General features: G+C 37.5%; 1 protein-coding gene across 1 annotated transcript in view; it reads left to right on the top strand.

The window, feature by feature from the left end:
- The first annotated feature begins 556 nt into the window (after nucleotides 1-556).
- LOC126820300 (TPR repeat-containing protein DDB_G0287407) overlaps nucleotides 557-19,519 on the top strand; it is a 41,081-nt gene continuing 22,118 nt past the window's right edge. The window contains exons 1-9 of the mRNA XM_056101288.1: nucleotides 557-689; nucleotides 6,313-6,489; nucleotides 10,591-10,728; nucleotides 11,837-11,875; nucleotides 13,041-13,224; nucleotides 16,050-16,196; nucleotides 17,369-17,601; nucleotides 18,117-18,278; nucleotides 19,402-19,506. Coding sequence (XP_055957263.1) covers nucleotides 585-689; nucleotides 6,313-6,489; nucleotides 10,591-10,728; nucleotides 11,837-11,875; nucleotides 13,041-13,224; nucleotides 16,050-16,196; nucleotides 17,369-17,601; nucleotides 18,117-18,278; nucleotides 19,402-19,506 — 1,290 coding nt within the window. The 5' untranslated portion in view covers nucleotides 557-584. The remainder of the gene's footprint in view (nucleotides 690-6,312; nucleotides 6,490-10,590; nucleotides 10,729-11,836; nucleotides 11,876-13,040; nucleotides 13,225-16,049; nucleotides 16,197-17,368; nucleotides 17,602-18,116; nucleotides 18,279-19,401; nucleotides 19,507-19,519) is intronic.

The raw sequence follows: 19,519 nt of genomic DNA, 5'->3' as shown, positions 1-19,519 counted from the left end.
AAGAACATTAAACAATAATAAAAGATAAAATGTGTCTGATGTTAACCTTTTAGGACTTCGACCGCCCCAAACTGCCCTGACTGGGTCGCCTTAGACCGCCCAAAACAGCCTCGTCACACACACACACACAGTTGTGGCCCACGCAAAATTGTCCTTTTCTACTGCAATCTATTTCTTGGTATGTATCGGTATTAATATTACTTTTCTAGGCTTTCTTCAAAGAATTTGGGTATTCGATCTTTACATGTAACCAAGTGCTAAAGGGGTTGGTATAAGATAATGTGAAAGATAAAAAAAAGGCATATTGAGAAAACATCCGCGTTAATTCAGATTGGTAAATTTAATACAATCAGTGTTTATTTCAGGCATAATATGGTCGCTTTAAACTAAGAAATACAACTGTTAATGATAGGAAAATGGCACTGCCTCAGCCACCAAAACTACAAGATCAAAGAGTATGTCGAATTTTTTTCTCGTCTCCATTTGGAGGGATGGAAGATGAAAGAGAAATATTAACAAGAAAATATTTTCCACAAATTCATCATCTGTGTAATTCTCATGGTGTACAATTTGTAGCAGTTGATATGAGATGGGGTATAACCAAAGAAGCCGGTGAAAATGCTCAAGTTATAAATATCTGTTTACGTGAACTGGACAGATCAGATGTGTTTGTTGGTTTCCTTGGTAAGGTAAGTTATCAATTTGTATTTCTTTATTCAGTAGACCAAGAGGGTCGTCAGATGATTAGGGATGGGGTGCTTGGAGAGAATGGTCCTAGGACCTGTAGAAAACTTCCAGGATTTTTCAAGCTGCTTCCCACTTGCCATGTGTGATCCCTGCATCTGCATTATTGATAAGGTTGTAGAAAAGTGAGATTTGTTATTCTTATTGGCCAAGTTACACCGATGTACACATTGACAAGCATTTAAAAGAAGCATTTAAGTTTGAAAATTGAAGAAAGTAGGCTTAAATGATATGCTCTAGTTAAAATTCTTTTCCTTTAAATCAGCAGCTTGAGTTAATTATTTAATCCCGCTGTGAAAGTAATTATTAGAATAAATGTTGATGTGTACTATATATAGATCTAGTTGATTCTAAGGAAAACTAATGAGCAAATTCTTAGACTTGGGTTAAATTAGGAAAAATAATTAGGTAATTTAATGCTTTAGAGACATTTAGCAATGAAGCAGTACACAATAACGTTTTCAAGCAAGTAAGCAATGTACAGTAACAAATAGGAAGGACAAAAAGATGTACATGAAACAAGCAATGACAACAAGCTATGCAATTACAGTAACAAAAATGTAGGACAAATAGACAAGCAATAACAAGTACAGTAACAAAAAAGTAGACAAATAGACAGCAAAAACAAATTATGCAATAACAACAAATTATGCAAGTACAATAATCAGGGCTTGCCACGAGACGCGAGTAATTACTCGCGCGCACGCTACGCTCGCGTAAAACCAAATTTACGTGAGTGATTAAGTACTCGCGCAAATATAAAAAATAATTTAATCAGAAATAATTGAATATCGTAATATAAAAAGCCGTAAACAATTTGTATGCCTTCATATCGATGCACTATTGCGCACGCGGCGTGTCTTTCCAGTGCCAACTGTTGTTACTAAAAATACTTTGAGACGCGTACTGCCAGGCGGTTTTTAAGCGGATGTCCTTTGCCGTGTCTGGATAATCAAACATTGAGCGGATGTTGTCGTTTCTATTAATAGCAATTCTTTCGATCCCGCATCTTTTCTGCAAATTGATGGTGAGATGTGAACAATTTTTAGAGCTTCTTGTTCATTGGTGTACATTACTGTAGATTTGCAGCATTGAAATGATTCATAATTGACCCATATTCTACATCGCATGTTGAGCTGAGGCTAAAAATAGACTAATGCTGAGATCCGAAATATTAAAGGGGGAGAGGGTGAGAGAAATCAAATGGTGTTTAAGTTGGCGCTATTGCACTTTCGTACCTCTACCAGTTCCCGTGGTCATAGGCACTTGAAATTTTCAGAGGATGTTAAGGGGGGCTAGCAATGACCACACACCAAATTTCAGCCAAATCGATAAATAACTTTTTATTTTACCGACCTTTTAATTTCTAACGAGAGAGAACTTCATCCGTTTGACGCCATTTGCTTTGTTTACTAATTAGACTTGAATAACAAGACACTAAGACGGAAACCGACTCGAATAACAAGACACTTAGACGGAAACCGACACACTGCACTAGCTGCCTAACACTGCAGTTCATAAAAATTAATATAATTTTCGTATACTTTAATTTTTGCGCGAAGCCACCATTTTCTATAAAATACTATTTGGTGTTGATCAGTGGATTGGCCTTTAGGTGTAAATATTGCCGTGACCTTGATTTTGACCTTGAGGCCAAACTTCCCATCCATATCGGGGCCTTTGCGTTTATGCTTGCCGTGGCCTTATTTCTTACTGTATTATCAAAGTTAATGTTCGAGGTGAAAGCAGAGATGACGTCCTTCAGAAAAGATAATTGGGTCAAAGTCGTAGGTCAAGGTCATGTTACAGAAAACTAAACTCAAATTTTTCAAAGTCATTTTTGGGACATTTGACCTTGACTTACGACCTTGACCCCGTAACCATTTTCGAAAGTTATCACATTGGCTTGAATCATGAACGTTTAACTTGGTCCTGTCGCACACTGCTCGGCCAGAAAACGGTCAAACGCAGAGGGTCCGTGTCCGAAAGGAAGTCAATGGGCGTGGTCAATGTGAAAGGTCGTGGTGACCTCCACTAGTCACCGTTAACCATCCGTAACCTTGACTCTGACCTTGAGTCCAAACGTCCCATCCATCTCGGGCCCTTTGCGTTTATGCTTGCCGTGGCCTTATTTCTAACTGTATTATCAAAGTTAATGTTCGAGGTGAAAGCAGAGACGACGTCCTTCAGAAAAGATACTTGGGTCAAAGTCGTAGGTCAAGGTCATCTTACAGAAAACTAAACTCGGACTTTTCAAAGTCAGTTTTGGGACATTTGACCTTGACTTACGACCTTGACCTCGTAACCATTTTCGAAGGCTATCACCTTGGCTTGAACCATCGACGTTTACTTTGGTCCTGTCGCACACTGTTCGGTCAGAAAAGGGTCAAACGCAAAGGGCCCGTGTCCGAAAGGAAGTCAATGGGCGTGGTCAATGTGAAAGGTCGTGGTGACCTCCACTAGTCACCTTTAATCATCCGTGACCTTGACTTTGACCTTGAGTCCAAACTTCCCATCCATCTCGGGCCCTTTTCGTTTATGCTTGCCGTGACCCTATTTCTTACTGTATTATCAAATTTAATGCTTGAGGTGAAAGCAGAGACAACGTCCTTCAGAAAAGATAAATGGGTCAAAGTCGTAGGTCAAGGTCATGTTACAGAAAACTGAACTCAAACTTTTCAAAGTCAGTTTTGGGACATTTGACCTTGACTTACGACCTTGATCCCATTACCATTTTCAAAGCCCATAATCGTGGCTTGAACCATCGACGGTTACCTTGGCCCTGTCGCACACTGCTCGGTCAGAAAACGGTCAAACGCAGAGGGGCCCCGTGTCCGAAAGGAAGTCAAAGGGCGTGGTCAATGTGAAAGTTCGTGGTGACCTCCACTAGTCACCTTTAACCATCCGTGACCTTGACTTCGACCTTGAGTCCAAACTTCCCATCAATCTCGGGCCCTTTTCGTTTATGCTTGCCGTGACCCTATTTCTTACTGTATTATCAAAGTTAATGCTTGAGGTGAAAGCAAAGACAACTTACGAGCTTGACCCGTAACCATTTTCAAAGCCCATCATCTTGGCTTGAACCATCGACGTTTACCCTGGCCCTGTCCCAAAAATGACTTTGAAAAGTTTGAGTTTAGTTTTCTGTAACATGACCTTGACCTACGACTTTGACCCAATTATCTTTTCTGAATGACGCCGTCTCTGCTTTCACCTCGAACATTAACTTTGATAATACAGTAAGAAATAAGGTAACGGCACGCATAAACGCAAAGGGCCCGTGATGGATGGGAAGTTCGGACACTAGGTCAGGGTCAAGGTCACGGATGGTTAACGGTGACTAGTGGAGGTCACCACGACCTTTCACATTGACCACGCCCATTGACTTCCTTTCGGACACGGCCCCTCTGCGTTTGACCCTTTTCTGACCGAGCAGTGTGTGACAGAACCAAGGTAAACGTCCATGATTCAAGCCAAGATGATAGCCTTCGAAAACGGTTACGGGGTCAAGGTCGTAAGTCAAGGTCAAATGTTCAAAAAATGACTTTGAAAAGTTTGAGTTTAGTTTTCTGTATTATGACCTTGACCTACGACTTTGACCCAAGTATCTTTTCTGAAGGACGTCGTCTCTGCTTTCACCTCGAACATTAACTTTGAAAATACAGTAAGAAATAAGGCCACGGCAATCATAAACGCAAAGGCCCTGATATGGATGGGAAGTTAAGACTCAAGGTCAAAATCAAGGTCACGGCAATATTTACACCTAAAGGCCAATCCACTGATCAACACCAAATAGTATTTTATAGAACATGGTGGCTTCGCGCAAAAATTAAAGTATACGAAAATTATATTAATTTTTATGAACTGCAGAGATAGGCAGCTAGTGCAGTGTGTCGGTTTCCGTCTTAGTGTCTTGTTATTCGAGTCTAAATAGTAAACAAAGCAAATGGCGTCAAACAGATGAAGTTCTCTCTCGTTAGAAATTAAAAGGTCAGTAAAATAAAAAGTTATTGATCGATTCGGCTGAAATTTGGTGTGTGGTCATTGCTAGTCCCCCTTAACATCCTCTAATAATTTCAAGTTCCTACGACCACGGGAACTGGTAGAGGTACGAAAGTGCAATAGCGCCGTTTAAGTTTAAGGTCCACTCGACACAAACTAGGTCATTTAGGGACTAACATATGGTCAATTTAATTTCAATAATTCACTTGCGCGGGCCGTCTTTAGCAGTGGGAGGAATCTGGAAAACTTGGAGAAAACCCGCAAGGTATGAACAGGCGCCCCAAGTCCTTGCGGTACAACCAAGGAATCAAAACCATGCCAGTTGACTCAATGACAGACCTTATAATGATACAGCGGGCACGCGCTAATCGGCCATCCAACACCCAAAAATTAGGCCTAAAGGGTTTAATCATTAATGCCTGTTTTTTATTTACCATTTTTGGAAATAAAATTTGGTTTAAGTTTTGCCTGGACGTCGGCACGGCTACAACTACAGACCGCAATAATCACCCAAGTTCAATGAAACTTACATGCATGATAACATTAATAATATCTTAAGGTAGCCAAAATTTCTGCTGATGTCTCCAAAACCGCTGAACTGAATCTGCTGAGGTGTTATTAATGTTATCATAATCTGTAAGTTTCATTGAAATCGGTTGATAATTGCGGTACGCAGATTTACAATCAGGTTAAAACACAGATCCTATTTCGTTTCGTTTTTATAGTTAAAAATTTCGTTTTACTTGTCTTTACTACACTTGGATCTGGAAGAGTTGTTATTTAACTTGTGTTCTGAATGGTGTCAGGGATAAGCCAATGAAACGGTCTGTAACGGCGAGCTTTAGGCGTGTTTTTCATGAAACTGTGGGTATCCACTTGTAACATCAATGCTGATTGGTAAATCAAATGTCTGATGTCCAGTGGCGGCGCCAGGGGGGGGGGGGGGGCAAGGAGGGGGCATTTGCCCCCCAATTAATCTGGTCTGCCCTCTGTTTGCCCCCCCCAATAATTTTAGAAAATAAAAATAAAAGTATTTTTGATACGTTTTGGTAATCAATACCTTCTACGGTGAATAAATCCCACAGTCCCACTCAGTCATAAACTTGCATGTTGTAGAGCATTTCCGACAGTCTATTTTTCAAAATTCTTTTACCTTTCTAAGCTATACCCGAATCCCCTCAGCATGCCAACGATGACAAAGGGAAGCCCAGTTTCTCTTGCAACGTTCTTGTCATGGGAAGACGATTTACAGATATTTTTTTTTGCCAAGGAAATAAAAGAGTATGCATTGTCATTGTGTGTGAAATAGCTTTATTCAACGTCCGCTTCCACCGAAGTGACAAGAGCATTGCCATTAGGCACATGAAATTTAAATGGCTACTCACGCACATCATTCTGCGTGAGTAAATACATGTACTCGCCTCACTCGCGCAAGTCTATATTTGCGTGAGTAGTCATCTACTCGCCTCCAATTTGCTCGTGGCAAGCCCTGCAATAACAAATGAGTTTAACAAATAGACAAGCAATAACCACAATTTATGTAAGAATTATGGTTCTGTTTTTCAGAGATATGGATGGCATGGTAAAGATGATAAATTATTGCAACAGAATTTTGATAATGCTATTGGTCGACATCTATGGGTTGACAATGTCCGCCATCATAGTGTTACAGCTGTGGAATTTATGCATGGTCATCTAAATAACCCTGGTGATATTCCATCTTGTTTTGCATTTCGGAGCAAGGTATATTTACATCTACACCGGTCACAATTCTATGGAATACAATTACTGCTTATTAATGAGTGAAATTGCCACCAGACTTCTCTATAATATATAGTCTTTATCATCATTGCTTGATAATGACTGGAGAAGCCTAGTTAAAATTTCACTCAGTAATAAGCAGTAATTGTATTCCATAGAATTGTGACCTGTATATTCCAGATCCCTTATTCACGAAAACTTAAACTAAGATACAATCAAAATTTTAAGAAATACTGCAATTCGATTGGCTAACCAGTAAAATCAATTTGCATATATCCAATTTGCATATTGGTCAGCCAATCAAATTGCAGTATTTCTTAAAATTTCGATTGTATCTTAGTTTAAGTTTTTGTGAATAAGGGCCCAGTTCAATTACTAATTGCCATTGAAATAATTTATATTTACATTTGTGTTTTACGAACTTCCTTTTAAAGGAAACCCTGAGTGCTGTCAAAGAAAGTGGTCTTACTCCTCAAAAGATTTAGGTCCACCTATATTACACATTGGGCTGCAGACTATACTCTTCTGACTGTTAGAATTTGGAGAAGAGTGGGTAGAAATGCCAAGTCTATCCCACACAGTTTCCTCCTGCATTGCTCATGTAATGCTTGGTTCCCACTATCATGATTCGAGCTACAATTGAAATTGTAGTTTTAATGATGGAGTAATCATGGTGATCCTATCAGGTCTTATCATAAATTGAGGTCAGTTGTAGCAGTCGTGTTGATTGTATTGAAATGTATCCAAACGTATCTGCATGTAACAAGATGATGCGGGTATCCTACTACACCATTTGAACAACCAACACCCAAGGATCAAGTTCACCATGGAGAATGAAACCAGCAACAGTCTTCCTTTCCTAGACATACTAGTTAAAAGAAAGGACTCTAAAATAATTACCTCAGTATACAGAAAGCCAACCCACACGGACCAGTATATTCATTATAAATCAAACCACCCTAACAGCACTAAGGCAGCCGTCGTCGCCACCCTAACAAAAAGAGCCAAAAACATTTGTGACCCTGAAACACTCCCCCACGAAGTACAACTCCTTACAGACGTTTTCACCAAACACAATGGGTATCCGCTACAGATGGTCAAAAAGATTATTAATTCCACACTATCCGACCTACCAAAACCAGATAAACTAAAACCTGATAAAGCCCCTATATGAGTGTTTATACCCTTCCACGGAAACATCTCCCACCAAATTAGAAGATTATTAAAACAAGAAGCGCAGATAGAAACCACATATCTCAAAGGCAAGACAACCAAGGATTTAATAAAAGCAAATGGTAAGATAACCCCCACCAAACCCATCTCCCCAAAAGGGTGTGTTTACCAAGTCATCTGCAGCTGTGGGGAATCATACATTGGAGAATCGAAGAGGCCCTTAGACATCAGAATCAAAGAACACATGTCGAAAACACCCACCAACCAATCTGCCATTGCCGAACACCTATTTGAAAACCCGCGCCACCGAGTGAACTGGACTAACGTCAAAAAGTTAGCTGTTAATTGCCACAACAAACGAAACCGAAGAACCCATGAAGCTATTAATATACACAGGCGTGAACCAAAACTAAACAGGGACCCAGGAATTTACATTCCAAGAGGGTATGATCGCATCATTAAAATGTAGTTTACATCGTCTCTGAACTATCCTTTAATTTTAATATTTGGATTGCTTTTAACTTTGTACATCTCCTCAAATCAATTACAATTTGCTTTACTGCATACTGCCTTCACTGTTAGGATTAACTGCTTATGGCTTCAGTTTCACCCCCCATAATACTTGTCCTTTCATCTTTTATTGTCCCCCGCCTTTCGAAGAAAGCAGGGGACTATTAAAATGGGTTCGTCCGTCTGTCTGTCTGTCCGTCTGTCTGTCCGTCTGTCTGTCCTTCACACTTTTTGGGACACAATAACTCTCTTCCTAATTGAGCTAGAATGTTCAAACTTGGTGTATGTGTTTATTAGGTCAATGCCTTGATGGAGTTCGAAGATGAGCATTTTCCGCTTAGGGTAAGCAGAGATAAGCAATTTGATTGGTTGATGCTTTGGGACACGATAACTCTCTTCCTAATTGGGCTAGAATGTTCAAACTTGGTGTATGTGTTGATTAGGTCAATGCCTTGATGGAGTTCGAAGATGAGCATTTTCCGCTTAGGGTAAGCAGAGATAAGCAATTTGATTGGTTGATGCTTTGGGACACGATAACTTTTAATTGAGCTAGAATGTTCAAACTTGGTGTATGTGTTTATTAGGTCAATGCCTTGATGGAGTTTGAAGATGAGCATTTTCCGCTTAGGGTAAGCAGAGATAAGCAATTTGATTGGTTGATACTTTGGGGCACGATAACTCTCTTCCTAATTGAGCTAGAATGTTCAAACTTGGTGTATGTGTTGATTAGGTCAATGCCTTGATGGAGTTCGAAGATGAGCATTTTCCGCTTAGGGTAAGCAGAGATAAGCAATTTGATTGGTTGATGCTTTGGGACACGATAACTTTAGTTCTAATTAAGTGAGATTGATGAAACTTGGTGTATAGTTTCATTACAGTAATACCTTGACTAAGTTTGATAATGAGCATTTTCTGCTCAGGGTAAGCAGAGCGATACGCAATTTGATTGGTCGAGACTTTGGAAAACAATAACTCTCCTACTTTGATTGTCCCCCGCCTTTCGAAGAAAGCAGGGAACTATTAAAATGGGTTCGTCCGTCTGTCTGTTTGTCTGTCTGTCCGTTCCGCTTATGGTAAGCAGAGATAAACAATTTGATTGGTTGATCTTCGAATTGAGTAAATGTTCATGCTTATTGTCCCCCGCCTTTCGAAGAAAGCAGGGAACTATTAAAATGGGTTCGTCCGTCTGTCTGTTTGTCTGTCCGTTCCGCTTAGGGTAAGCAGAGATAAACAATTTGATTGGTTGATGCTTTGGGACACTATAACTTTAGTTCTAATTAAGTAGATAAACAATTTGATTGGTTGATGCTTTGGGACACTATAACTTTAGTTCTAATTAAGTGAGAGTGATGAAACTTGGTGTATAGTTTCATTACAGTAATACCTTGACTAAGATCGATAATGAGCATTTTCTGCTCAGATTAAGCAGAGCGATTAGCAATTTGATTTGCTGAGACTTTGGAACACAATAACTCTCCTTCGAATTGAGTTAAAATGTTCAAAATTGGTGTGTATGCTTATTGTCCCCCGCCTTTCGAAGAAAGCAGGGGACTATTAAAATGGGTTCGTCCGTTGTCTGTCTGTCCGTCACACTCCTTCGAATTGAGTTAAAATGTTTTTCGGCGGGGGACATCAGCCTCACTGTTGGCTTGTTATTACTTTCATCTATAACTAATTACTGTATATATATATATATATATAGAGATTTATTTAATATGTTTTTACAGTCAGGACCAGTTGCTCGTGACTCATTATACCTGCTAATAATTGTTTGATCCTTTGGCTTCATTCTTGCACTTATCTATACCAATTACAGTTTATAACCATCTATGTACATTGTTAATTTAACGGCTTGGGACAGTTGTTCATGCTTGCTGATTTTGCATCCCATTGGAGGGTTCGCACTGCTCGTGTATATATATATAGCTATTTTGTTTTCATTTTATTTATTTGTGTTATATGCTTGATAACGACTTGTGAAATCTTGTTGAAACGTCGCAGTGAAATAAACCACAGTAATTGTTATCCATAAATAGTGTGTTATTTGAGTATACTTAAACATTCTGCAGCACATTAAAAGTACCTTCTACTTTAGACCCAATCAAATATGAATGTTACCCATATGAGTAGCAGAAAAGGGCCTTAAACTTTTGTTTGTAATATACTGTACTGTACATATGTAAAAAATATAAATATTGGGAAATCTACTGGCTATCCAGTATTAGGATAAGGCTAATTGTGAGAGACTACAAAATTAAAAAACATACCTGGAGAACACATACCCTAACCCTGTAGTATACATGCCCCTTTGTGTTTGGCATCAGCCCCCTGACTTAAGAATTGCCTCCCTGTTCATAATTAGTGACAAAACAGTTAAAGAATTGGCAATTTTATCATTAGGAGTATGATGAAAAATTACACAAAGAAGCAAAAAGAGAAAAGGATACGAAGAAAGCTGCTAAATATACAAGTGAGAGTGATTATGCAGCGAAAATGTTGGATGAACTTAGACTTGACATCGTCAACACTAAAGATAAAGTAAGCTTGTTATTTAGTCAATTCTATACTAATATTTGGGACTGTCATTTGTTTGTCTGTTCAGGGTTGGTGACTGTCCTGAGGCTGAAATTTGGTGTATAGAGGTAGCTTGGATCTGGGAGGGGAGTAACATATAGGCCTGGTGGCGATGGACCACCATTTCCAGTGTCGGAATTATGCTACTTCTGGTTCATGACTATACCCATGCTATGCTCCGCTAGTATATTATATTTGTATCAGATGAATTCAGGAATTGTTTAGTTTTTTCTTGAATATCTGAAAAGTCTTTAACAATTTCAGTACTTGATGCTCGTCACAAAATAATAACACACTACATAAACTCTCAATTAGAATAGTAACCTTGTGACCATATTGACCATTACAAATTGACATTACATTGGACTTAATCAACAGGTCATCATCACAAGTTACTTAAAGTAGCTAAGTCTCTAACTCAATATCATCCAAAAACTTCAACATTGAAAATACAAATTATTTGTCAATTTAATCAACATTGATGCTGTGATCTTACCGGAAAAAGATGAGCTTCTGATATCCAATATTTAAAACAAAATAAACATTTTGCCATTGGTACACGAATCGTGTACCATAATGCGTTTCAGCCCCAGTTCTAGCAAGAGACTCGAGGAACGAGGCTAGACATATTGCACCAAACCAAACGGCTTTTGTAGACTGGAATAACCAGGCGCTAGAAATTTGCATTCGATTGAGACTGCGGGCTTATTTCGCGGAACATAACTGATTTGAAATTAGAGTTAAAACGAAAACCATTGAATGTATATCAGTTTATATACATTCATATTACAGTATTATATGAGTTGCGACCCACTTGTGTCAATTTCTAGGTCCCAAATGTTAGCGATTTAGCTCCTTTAAACTTCCATGGGAGCCAATTGGGCTAATTACTGGGTCCTATTTTATTATTAGAATAGCAATTAAAACAGAAGACCAGCAGTACAAGGACTATTAAAAGTGGGATTATATAATTGAAAGTACTATTAAAATGGTTTAATTGTAGAATGTGAACTATTTCATCTTATCTGTATATCTTTGAGTTGTAAATAATGTAATATATCTTTCTCTTCAGTTATTAGATGTCCATGTTGATTATAAAGATCCTGAAGAGGTAAATTTAAATAAACCATATAATGGTCCCTTCTTGTTAATTGCCCATATGAGATAGAGGCATTGGAAGTCACCGAATGTGTTATATATATATCACAAAAATAGTAAACATTGGTAGGGTCATATGAATTTCTTAAGTAATGGTTAAGCAAAGAGATGGAAGATTTTCCTTCACAAAAAAAGCAACAGGTATTTTATATGTCTACGCATTTGATTACTGTGTTGATGACATGGGGTGAAAAGGAGTAGGGTCGTCTGTCCAACCTCGTGGGTTTTCTCTGGGTCCTTCGGTTTCTTCCCACTGCTAAAGACTCCTACATGCAAGCGAGGTATTGAAATAAAATTGAACCATGTGTTAGTCCCGAAATGACCTAATTTGTGTTGAGTGGACATTAAACCCCATTTCTCTCTCTTTCTCTCTGATGACATGGGATAATGAAATTATTGGCTTGTAAAATAATGACTTATATGTGTGGGTTTAAATGAAAGCTATTTTAACCTGTCTTAATTCTCGTCACCCAATGATTATTTGTAGTGTTATGGCTGCTAACTCCAAAATTTGTGTACATGCTAGTACACAATCAATATTGATGACAGGGCCAGATTTACCAATAGGCATAGCTGGTCATTGGCCTAAGGCCCATGGGTATCAAGGGCCCGATATGCAGGGATACACTCGAGTGAACCATTGAATAACCCGAGCGGTATTCAATGGTCCTTGATTTCTGTTTTTATTCTATAACTACATGAAAATCTCAAAATACACTGTACTATTCAGATTATCAAAAAGAAAATCATCAATAACATTAAAATTCATCATAGGTTCCGCCCATTTTTCTTTTTTTTTTACAAAAATTGTGTTTGCTAGTGTTGACGTCATTACAGTTTGACGTAATTCTGAAAGTGACATCATTCTGGACAAAAGTAGTACGTTTTCAAGCCATTGAATACAACCTTAGGTTATTCAATGGCTGTATTCAATGATATTTGCTTGTATTTGCATGTAGTTATAGAATAAATATATATATTGGATACTAAAACATGTCTACATTTGTATAGATTTGAGGGCTCAGCAGTATAGGGCCCATAAGTAGGTAAATCTGGTCCTGATTGATACTATGTGTATTAGTTGCTTTGACTTGACAACCTCCCATTCTATTTTTTAGGGCGCAAAACTTTTGTTTAATACCATCTGGAAGTATTTAACCAATGATTTATTAATAACGGAGAACGATGTAACAGAGAGTATGAGACAGTTAGCTGAACATGATGCTTATTTAGCTGCTAGAGTTAGTATATATTTACCACAAGATGATCATATCAATAAACTTGATGCTGCTCTATATTCAGGTTAGTATCGTCAGAAAAAGTCATGATGTTCCAGTCCACTGTTAAGGTGCCCCACCATAAATAAAAATATTCAAATATACCACAATATTCAAATATATAACAAGCCTTACTGTCTGATTCATCGTAAATTTTAAACGGATTTCTTCGATTATGAACAAACTACTTAACGTTGGTTATTATAAACTTACCTGTGTGTTTGTAATGAACTCCCGTTCGATAAAATCCATTGCACAACTAATTATCACAACGATGAAAACAAGTTCTCTCTTGAAAAATTGAAATATCACAAACTTTTCCCAGAGAAAAATACCAATGTGGAAGATGGTTACGTCACTCTGCGGAAGATATCATTTCGTATTAGGGGTGACAGCATAGGAAATTCAAGTACAATTACGACAAGAATCCATGACCACTCGGACCAAAGATCACTCGGTTCAAGACCAGTCGGACCAAGTGATAGACCACTCAGCCCAAACAAATAGACTACTCGGACCATACAAAAAGACTATTCGGACCCAACAGAAAGACGACTCGGACCAATAATAAAATGTTGTTTTAATAAATTGATAATTGCGTTTGTTTTAATATAATTACTCGAACCAATAATAAAGTGTTATTTTAATAAATTGATAATTGTGTTTATTTTAATATGACTACTCGAACCAATAATAAAGTGTTATTTGAATAAATTGATAATTGTGTGTGTTTTAATATGACTACTCGAACTAATAATAACGTGTTGTTTGAATAAATTGATAATTGTATTCCAAATCGCAAAATATCGAGAACCACACTTGTAGTCACGTTTAAAAAGGGGCATATAAACGTCCGGTCTTCGTATTATTATGTGCTGTTTATATTAACGCATCAAGGGCGGATAACTTGAAAACGTGTCTCCACCCCCCCCCCCCCCACCCCCATATATAGTAACCCAGGGGTTAGTGGGGTAGAACGGAATGAAACCACTGGGGATACCGCGAATGTGGAAAAAGTAAAATTAGGCTATCAGACAAGAACAGTATACCCGTATATGTAGAAACTGTCAAAAGTCTGGACATACCGAGTCTCATTGCAAGAGTAAAGAAAAATTAGATTGATATTTTTTTTTGGCACCATTATTAATTAATTTTAAAACTAATCCTTGATTTATTTACGTACACAAAATTGAACCAAACAACTCTAAATATAAGAATTCCGTATAAGAATTATTTGCTTCTTTGTATTGTGATTTAATAATAAATAAATAGCATATTGTCTAGCCTTATAATATAATTTAATTGGTCCGACTGGTCTTGTTTTGGTCCGACTGGTCTTAGTCCGAGTAGTCTTTGGTCCGAGTGGTCTGGATACCTACGACAATTGGCATTGAGTTTGAGCGTTCGCACACATAACTACCCGCATTCCTGTATTTAGTTACCGTCTTTTACATTCTAGTAAAATCTCTGCAAATTTTATAGCTTTACTTTTTGAAATATTTTGTTCTAATTATTTGATTAGCGACTCGGATGGGATTATTTACTTTTGAACACGCATGCCGCACAAACACAACTATACATTCGTTTTACGGGCTTTATCACACTTCGGTCAAAACTGTCGAATCGAGAATTAATGTTCTTACGGGGTCATACGGGCTTAGTAGCATTATATACCATTATATATGTTACTGAAGCGGTTATTATTCGATCGAAAGAATGCGTATAAAATTAAAAATACACTCAGAGAATTCGGAGGTAAGCTTCATGATCCTTGTTAAATTATTTATAACATGAAGAAGATAGGATATTTATAGTTTATTCATGACTTTATTTTTACGAGTATCCGTGCAATCAGTGATATTTTAATTGTGAAGAAAATTTGATAGACTGGCGATCAATGGTTTCCATATAAATCTCCTATGTAATTGCCTTCAATTGATATTTTTCGTCGCCCAAACCCATATACGATCAAAATGATCGCGCTGTCAAACTATCTTTCAATGTTAACCAACCCCCGCAACAGGTATATTGGATTCGACCAATACGTCACGAAGACATTGTTGACATCGACTCAGTCGAAATTACAAGTAAATTTTCAAATTTTTCAAGAGCGAAATTGTTCTCATCGTTGTGATAATTAGTTGTGCAATGGATTTTATCGAACGGTAAGTTTATAATAACCAAAGTTAAGTAGTTTGTTCATAATCGAAGAAATCCGTTTAAAATTTACGATGAATCAGACAGTAACTTAGTTTCTCCTATTTATCGTCACTAAATAGGTGAAAATCTTTGCATAAGTCATTAATTCAAATATTAACAAATGAAATGGAGTTTAACAGCCTACTTTTCTGCACCAACTGGGCTAATGAAGATGTGCATACACCATTCAGGGTGCTATGAGGGAAATTTTGCTCAGAGGCATACTACAGCCTTTTTTTTAATTTTAGCTTTGAACTGTCAGGTTTTTTGGAGATACCATCCCAACGACTATATGTTGTCCCTTGTCGGGCCTTCCACTGGCAAGGAGAAACCAAGCTGGAAAATTCTGGGCCAACACCAGGATCAAACATGGGAACTCTAGGTTAGCGAGCCAACGTCTTTATCACTGACCCACCGCTGTGGTCTGCTTATGTATGTTTATCCAATCTCGTGTGTTTTCTCCGGGTCCTCCAGTTTCCTCCCACTACTAAAGACCTCTACACAGAAGTCAATTATTAAAATAGAATGAACCATGAGTTAGTCCCGAAATGACCTAGTTTGTGTCCAGTGGACGTTATACCCCACTCAATCTCTCTTTCTGTTTATTTATGTAATTAAAAAAGAATAATGGCAATTGTTATATATTTACAGGTGATCCACGGCCATACATTGTAATGGGAGATGTAGGAAGTGGAAAATCAGCGTTACTTAGTAACTGGATACATCAACATCGTCATGACAACAATAATGATACTATTTGGATCTACCATTTTGTTGGTGCTGCTTCTGGAAGTACTTGTATGTATATAAAAACAGTACAAGTAAAATTATGATTTCAATATCGACTCTCTGAGAATTGCTCTCTGACTTTCATCACCCAAATCTTCACTGACATGGTAATAGTTTCCTATGTCTGTCTCTAACCTGGAACACAAGAATATTTAGTTTGGTTGAAGTGAGGATTGAACATGCAACCATTTGGTCACACATCTAACTCCCTACTATGACAAGCAGTAGGGTCACCTGTCCAACCTCGTGGGTTTTCTCCAGGTCCTCCAGTTTCCTCCCACTGATAATAACCCATATGATAATCTGAATAGTACAGTGTATTTTGAGATTTTCATGTAGTTATAGAATAAAATTAAAAAAGGAAGAAAACAGCTTGTAAGTTGTAAACACCATTTTCATGTAGTTATAGAATAAAATTAAAAAAGGAAGAAAACAGCTTGTAAGTTGTAAACACCATTTCCTCTACAGGTAATGAATAGAGCGTTTGTATTCTCATCAGAAACAATTTTGCTGGACTTAACACTATTCTTCGGGTAACTTTGTATTTAAGTGGTTCAGTGAGTAGAGAGAGAGAGAAATGGGGTTGAACGTCCACTCGACACAAACTAGGTCATTTCGGGACTAACATGTGGTTTAATTTTATTTACATAATTCGCTTGCACATAGGGGTCTTTAGCAGTGGGAGGAAACTGGAGGACCGGGAGAAAACCCACGAGGTTGGACAGGCGACCCTACTCCTTGCCACGTACAATCAGGGATTCGAAACCACGCCAGTCGACTCAATGACAGACTTTATGATACAGCGCGCACACGCTAACCATTCAGCCATCCAACCCCCCGGTTCAGTGAGTAAGACATTGGCTCACTAACCAAGTTCATTCCTGGTGTTGGCCGAGAAAGTTCCCTGGGATTTTCAAGTATGGTTTCCCATTGTCAAAGAGGCCTGGCAAGGAACAGTGTCTAGTCATTTGGATGGGATGAAAAACTGAGGTCCCATGTACACGTTGGCATCCATGTAAATGAACCCTTGACAGATGGAATATGAAATAAAGAGTAGGCTGTAGCACCACTGTCCGGGCAAGATTTCCCTTACAGCACACTGTTAGACATTTGCCCATCTTCTTTAGCCCAGTCGGTGCAAAAAAATAGGATGTTAAACCCCATTTCATTTCATATTTCAGTACCAAAACAAATTCTCAACAGAATTATAAATGATTTGACGTCTGCCTTAAAAGAGGAGGAAGATAAAAATGACAAATCGAAAGAAAAGGGTGACGGTGAAGAGGAAATGGCCGTTTGGAAATTACTAGAAAACCTTAATCTTATATTAAGAAAAGCTCGACACCAGGAAAAGAAAGTGGTGATTGTCATAGACGGTCTTAATAAAATACAACAACCAAAGAAAATAGCAACGGTGATATATTATTTTGTGTTTGATGCCATAAAATGATAAATTATGTACATATGAGGAAATCTGAGGTTGACGGTTTGACAATTAATTGTAGTTTTTTTTACAGTATAATGTAATAGTACCATGTCTCAATCCATGCTAAAATGTACTCAAATTTATTATTTAACATTTAAACAAGGAAAAAAAAACCTATCAGCAGTAGCTAATCTACCAGCTTGGATTCACTCTAATTAAACACAATCCTATCATAAGAATCAGCAAAACATGACAGAATTTGATGAAGGATAAGCAGAAACGCCACTGTCCAGGCAGGATTCCCCAAATAGCACACTGCATCGTGTATGCCTATCATCATTAGCCCTTTTTGGTAGAGAAAACTAAGCATTTAACCCCATTTTGATTTGAAAGAAGTTACTTATTTTGGGCCTTGGCTCCTTTCAACCATATAGCTATGGTTAGATGTTAATTTTCTTTCAGATGAGGACCTTCTTCATTTTATTATGTTTATGAATCTTCAGGCATATTATTGGGTACCTAAAGATTTACCGCTTGGTGTATTTATGGTTTTATCAACATCGTCTGGTGATGAGGCAGCTCATGAAGTTTTTATTTTAGAACAGAAATATCAAGTTATTAAAATAAAACATTTAGATAACGAAGCCAAACAAGAATTGTGTGTGGTAAGTTCAAATGTCAATCAAGAATGAATAATATCCAAATAGAAAATTGCTATATCTGGGCTTTTGTTGCTGTTATATTTCTCGATCCTAACAGATTGGTCGTTAAATTGACCGGCTGGAAATCTTACTTGTCAATTTACCCTACCTTAAAATTAGAATTTCAAAGAATTTAACCTTACAACACAATAAATACAATTATATTTATAGTTTGTATGTAAAAACACTTAAAAATATATAACAAAATTTGCAGTATTCTAAAATTAGACATATTCTATGGAAGAAAAATATAATAAACAGACAGATTTATGGATAACATTCACTAGGTTTATTAACTGCAAAGTTTCAATGAGGATACTCTCACTGTTATCAAGCAATGATACAATCAAACATGTTACAGATGGTAATATACAAGTGGATAAATAACAATAAACTAATTAACAGTTTAAAAAAGTTAGATTGTTGCTAACCCTTGTATGCTTCTCTTCTGATTTAACAAGTTGATTAATCTGTTTTACTGCCACATCTCCATATTGATGACTTATAGTATCTTTGAAAGGCATTTAGTGAAAGCGATAAAAAAAATATCTTGCTAATTAGATTAAAGATAACTACAATCAGTCAAAAATTGACTGACAAGCAAATTTTGAAAGTGAAAGCCCTCCTACTTTAGCTAAAACAATACTGAAAGTAGAGATAATGTAATTTTGACTGTATCATATTCAAATTAAGGTAAATTTAAAAAGGTTTCATAAACTCCATAAAAAAAACACTCATGGAGTGTTGTATGAGGAAAATTTTGGGTGGACAGCGGCGCTACGTCCTACTTTTAATTTAAATTTGAACTGTCAAGGGTCATTTACATGCACGGCATTGTGTACACAGGAAATTGGTTTTTCATCCCATCAAAATGACTATACTTTTTTCCTTGCCAGGCCCTCCATCCCACATCACTGACAAGGGGGAAACACGCAGAAAAATCCTTATTTACTTTTGCAGCCAACGCAGGGAACGAACACATCACCTCCAGGTTAGCGAGCCAATGTCCTACTCACTGAGCCACCGTGACTCCGATGTGTAGTAGGACTGACTGTCAGGTGTAAATTTCTGTGTTTTTCTTTTTCAGAGAGCACTCAAAGAAAGTGGAAAAGAATTATCACCATATCAATTAAAGAAAGTATTAAATGCAAAATTAACGAATAATCCACTTTATTTGATGATTATATTGTGGGTAAGTCTAATTT

This window comes from Patella vulgata, chromosome 5 (assembly GCF_932274485.2).
Source record: "Patella vulgata chromosome 5, xgPatVulg1.2, whole genome shotgun sequence".
Classification (NCBI taxonomy): Eukaryota; Metazoa; Mollusca; class Gastropoda; family Patellidae; genus Patella; species Patella vulgata.
Note: the sequence above shows the minus strand (reverse complement) of the source record. Positions and strands in the feature narration are given on the sequence as shown.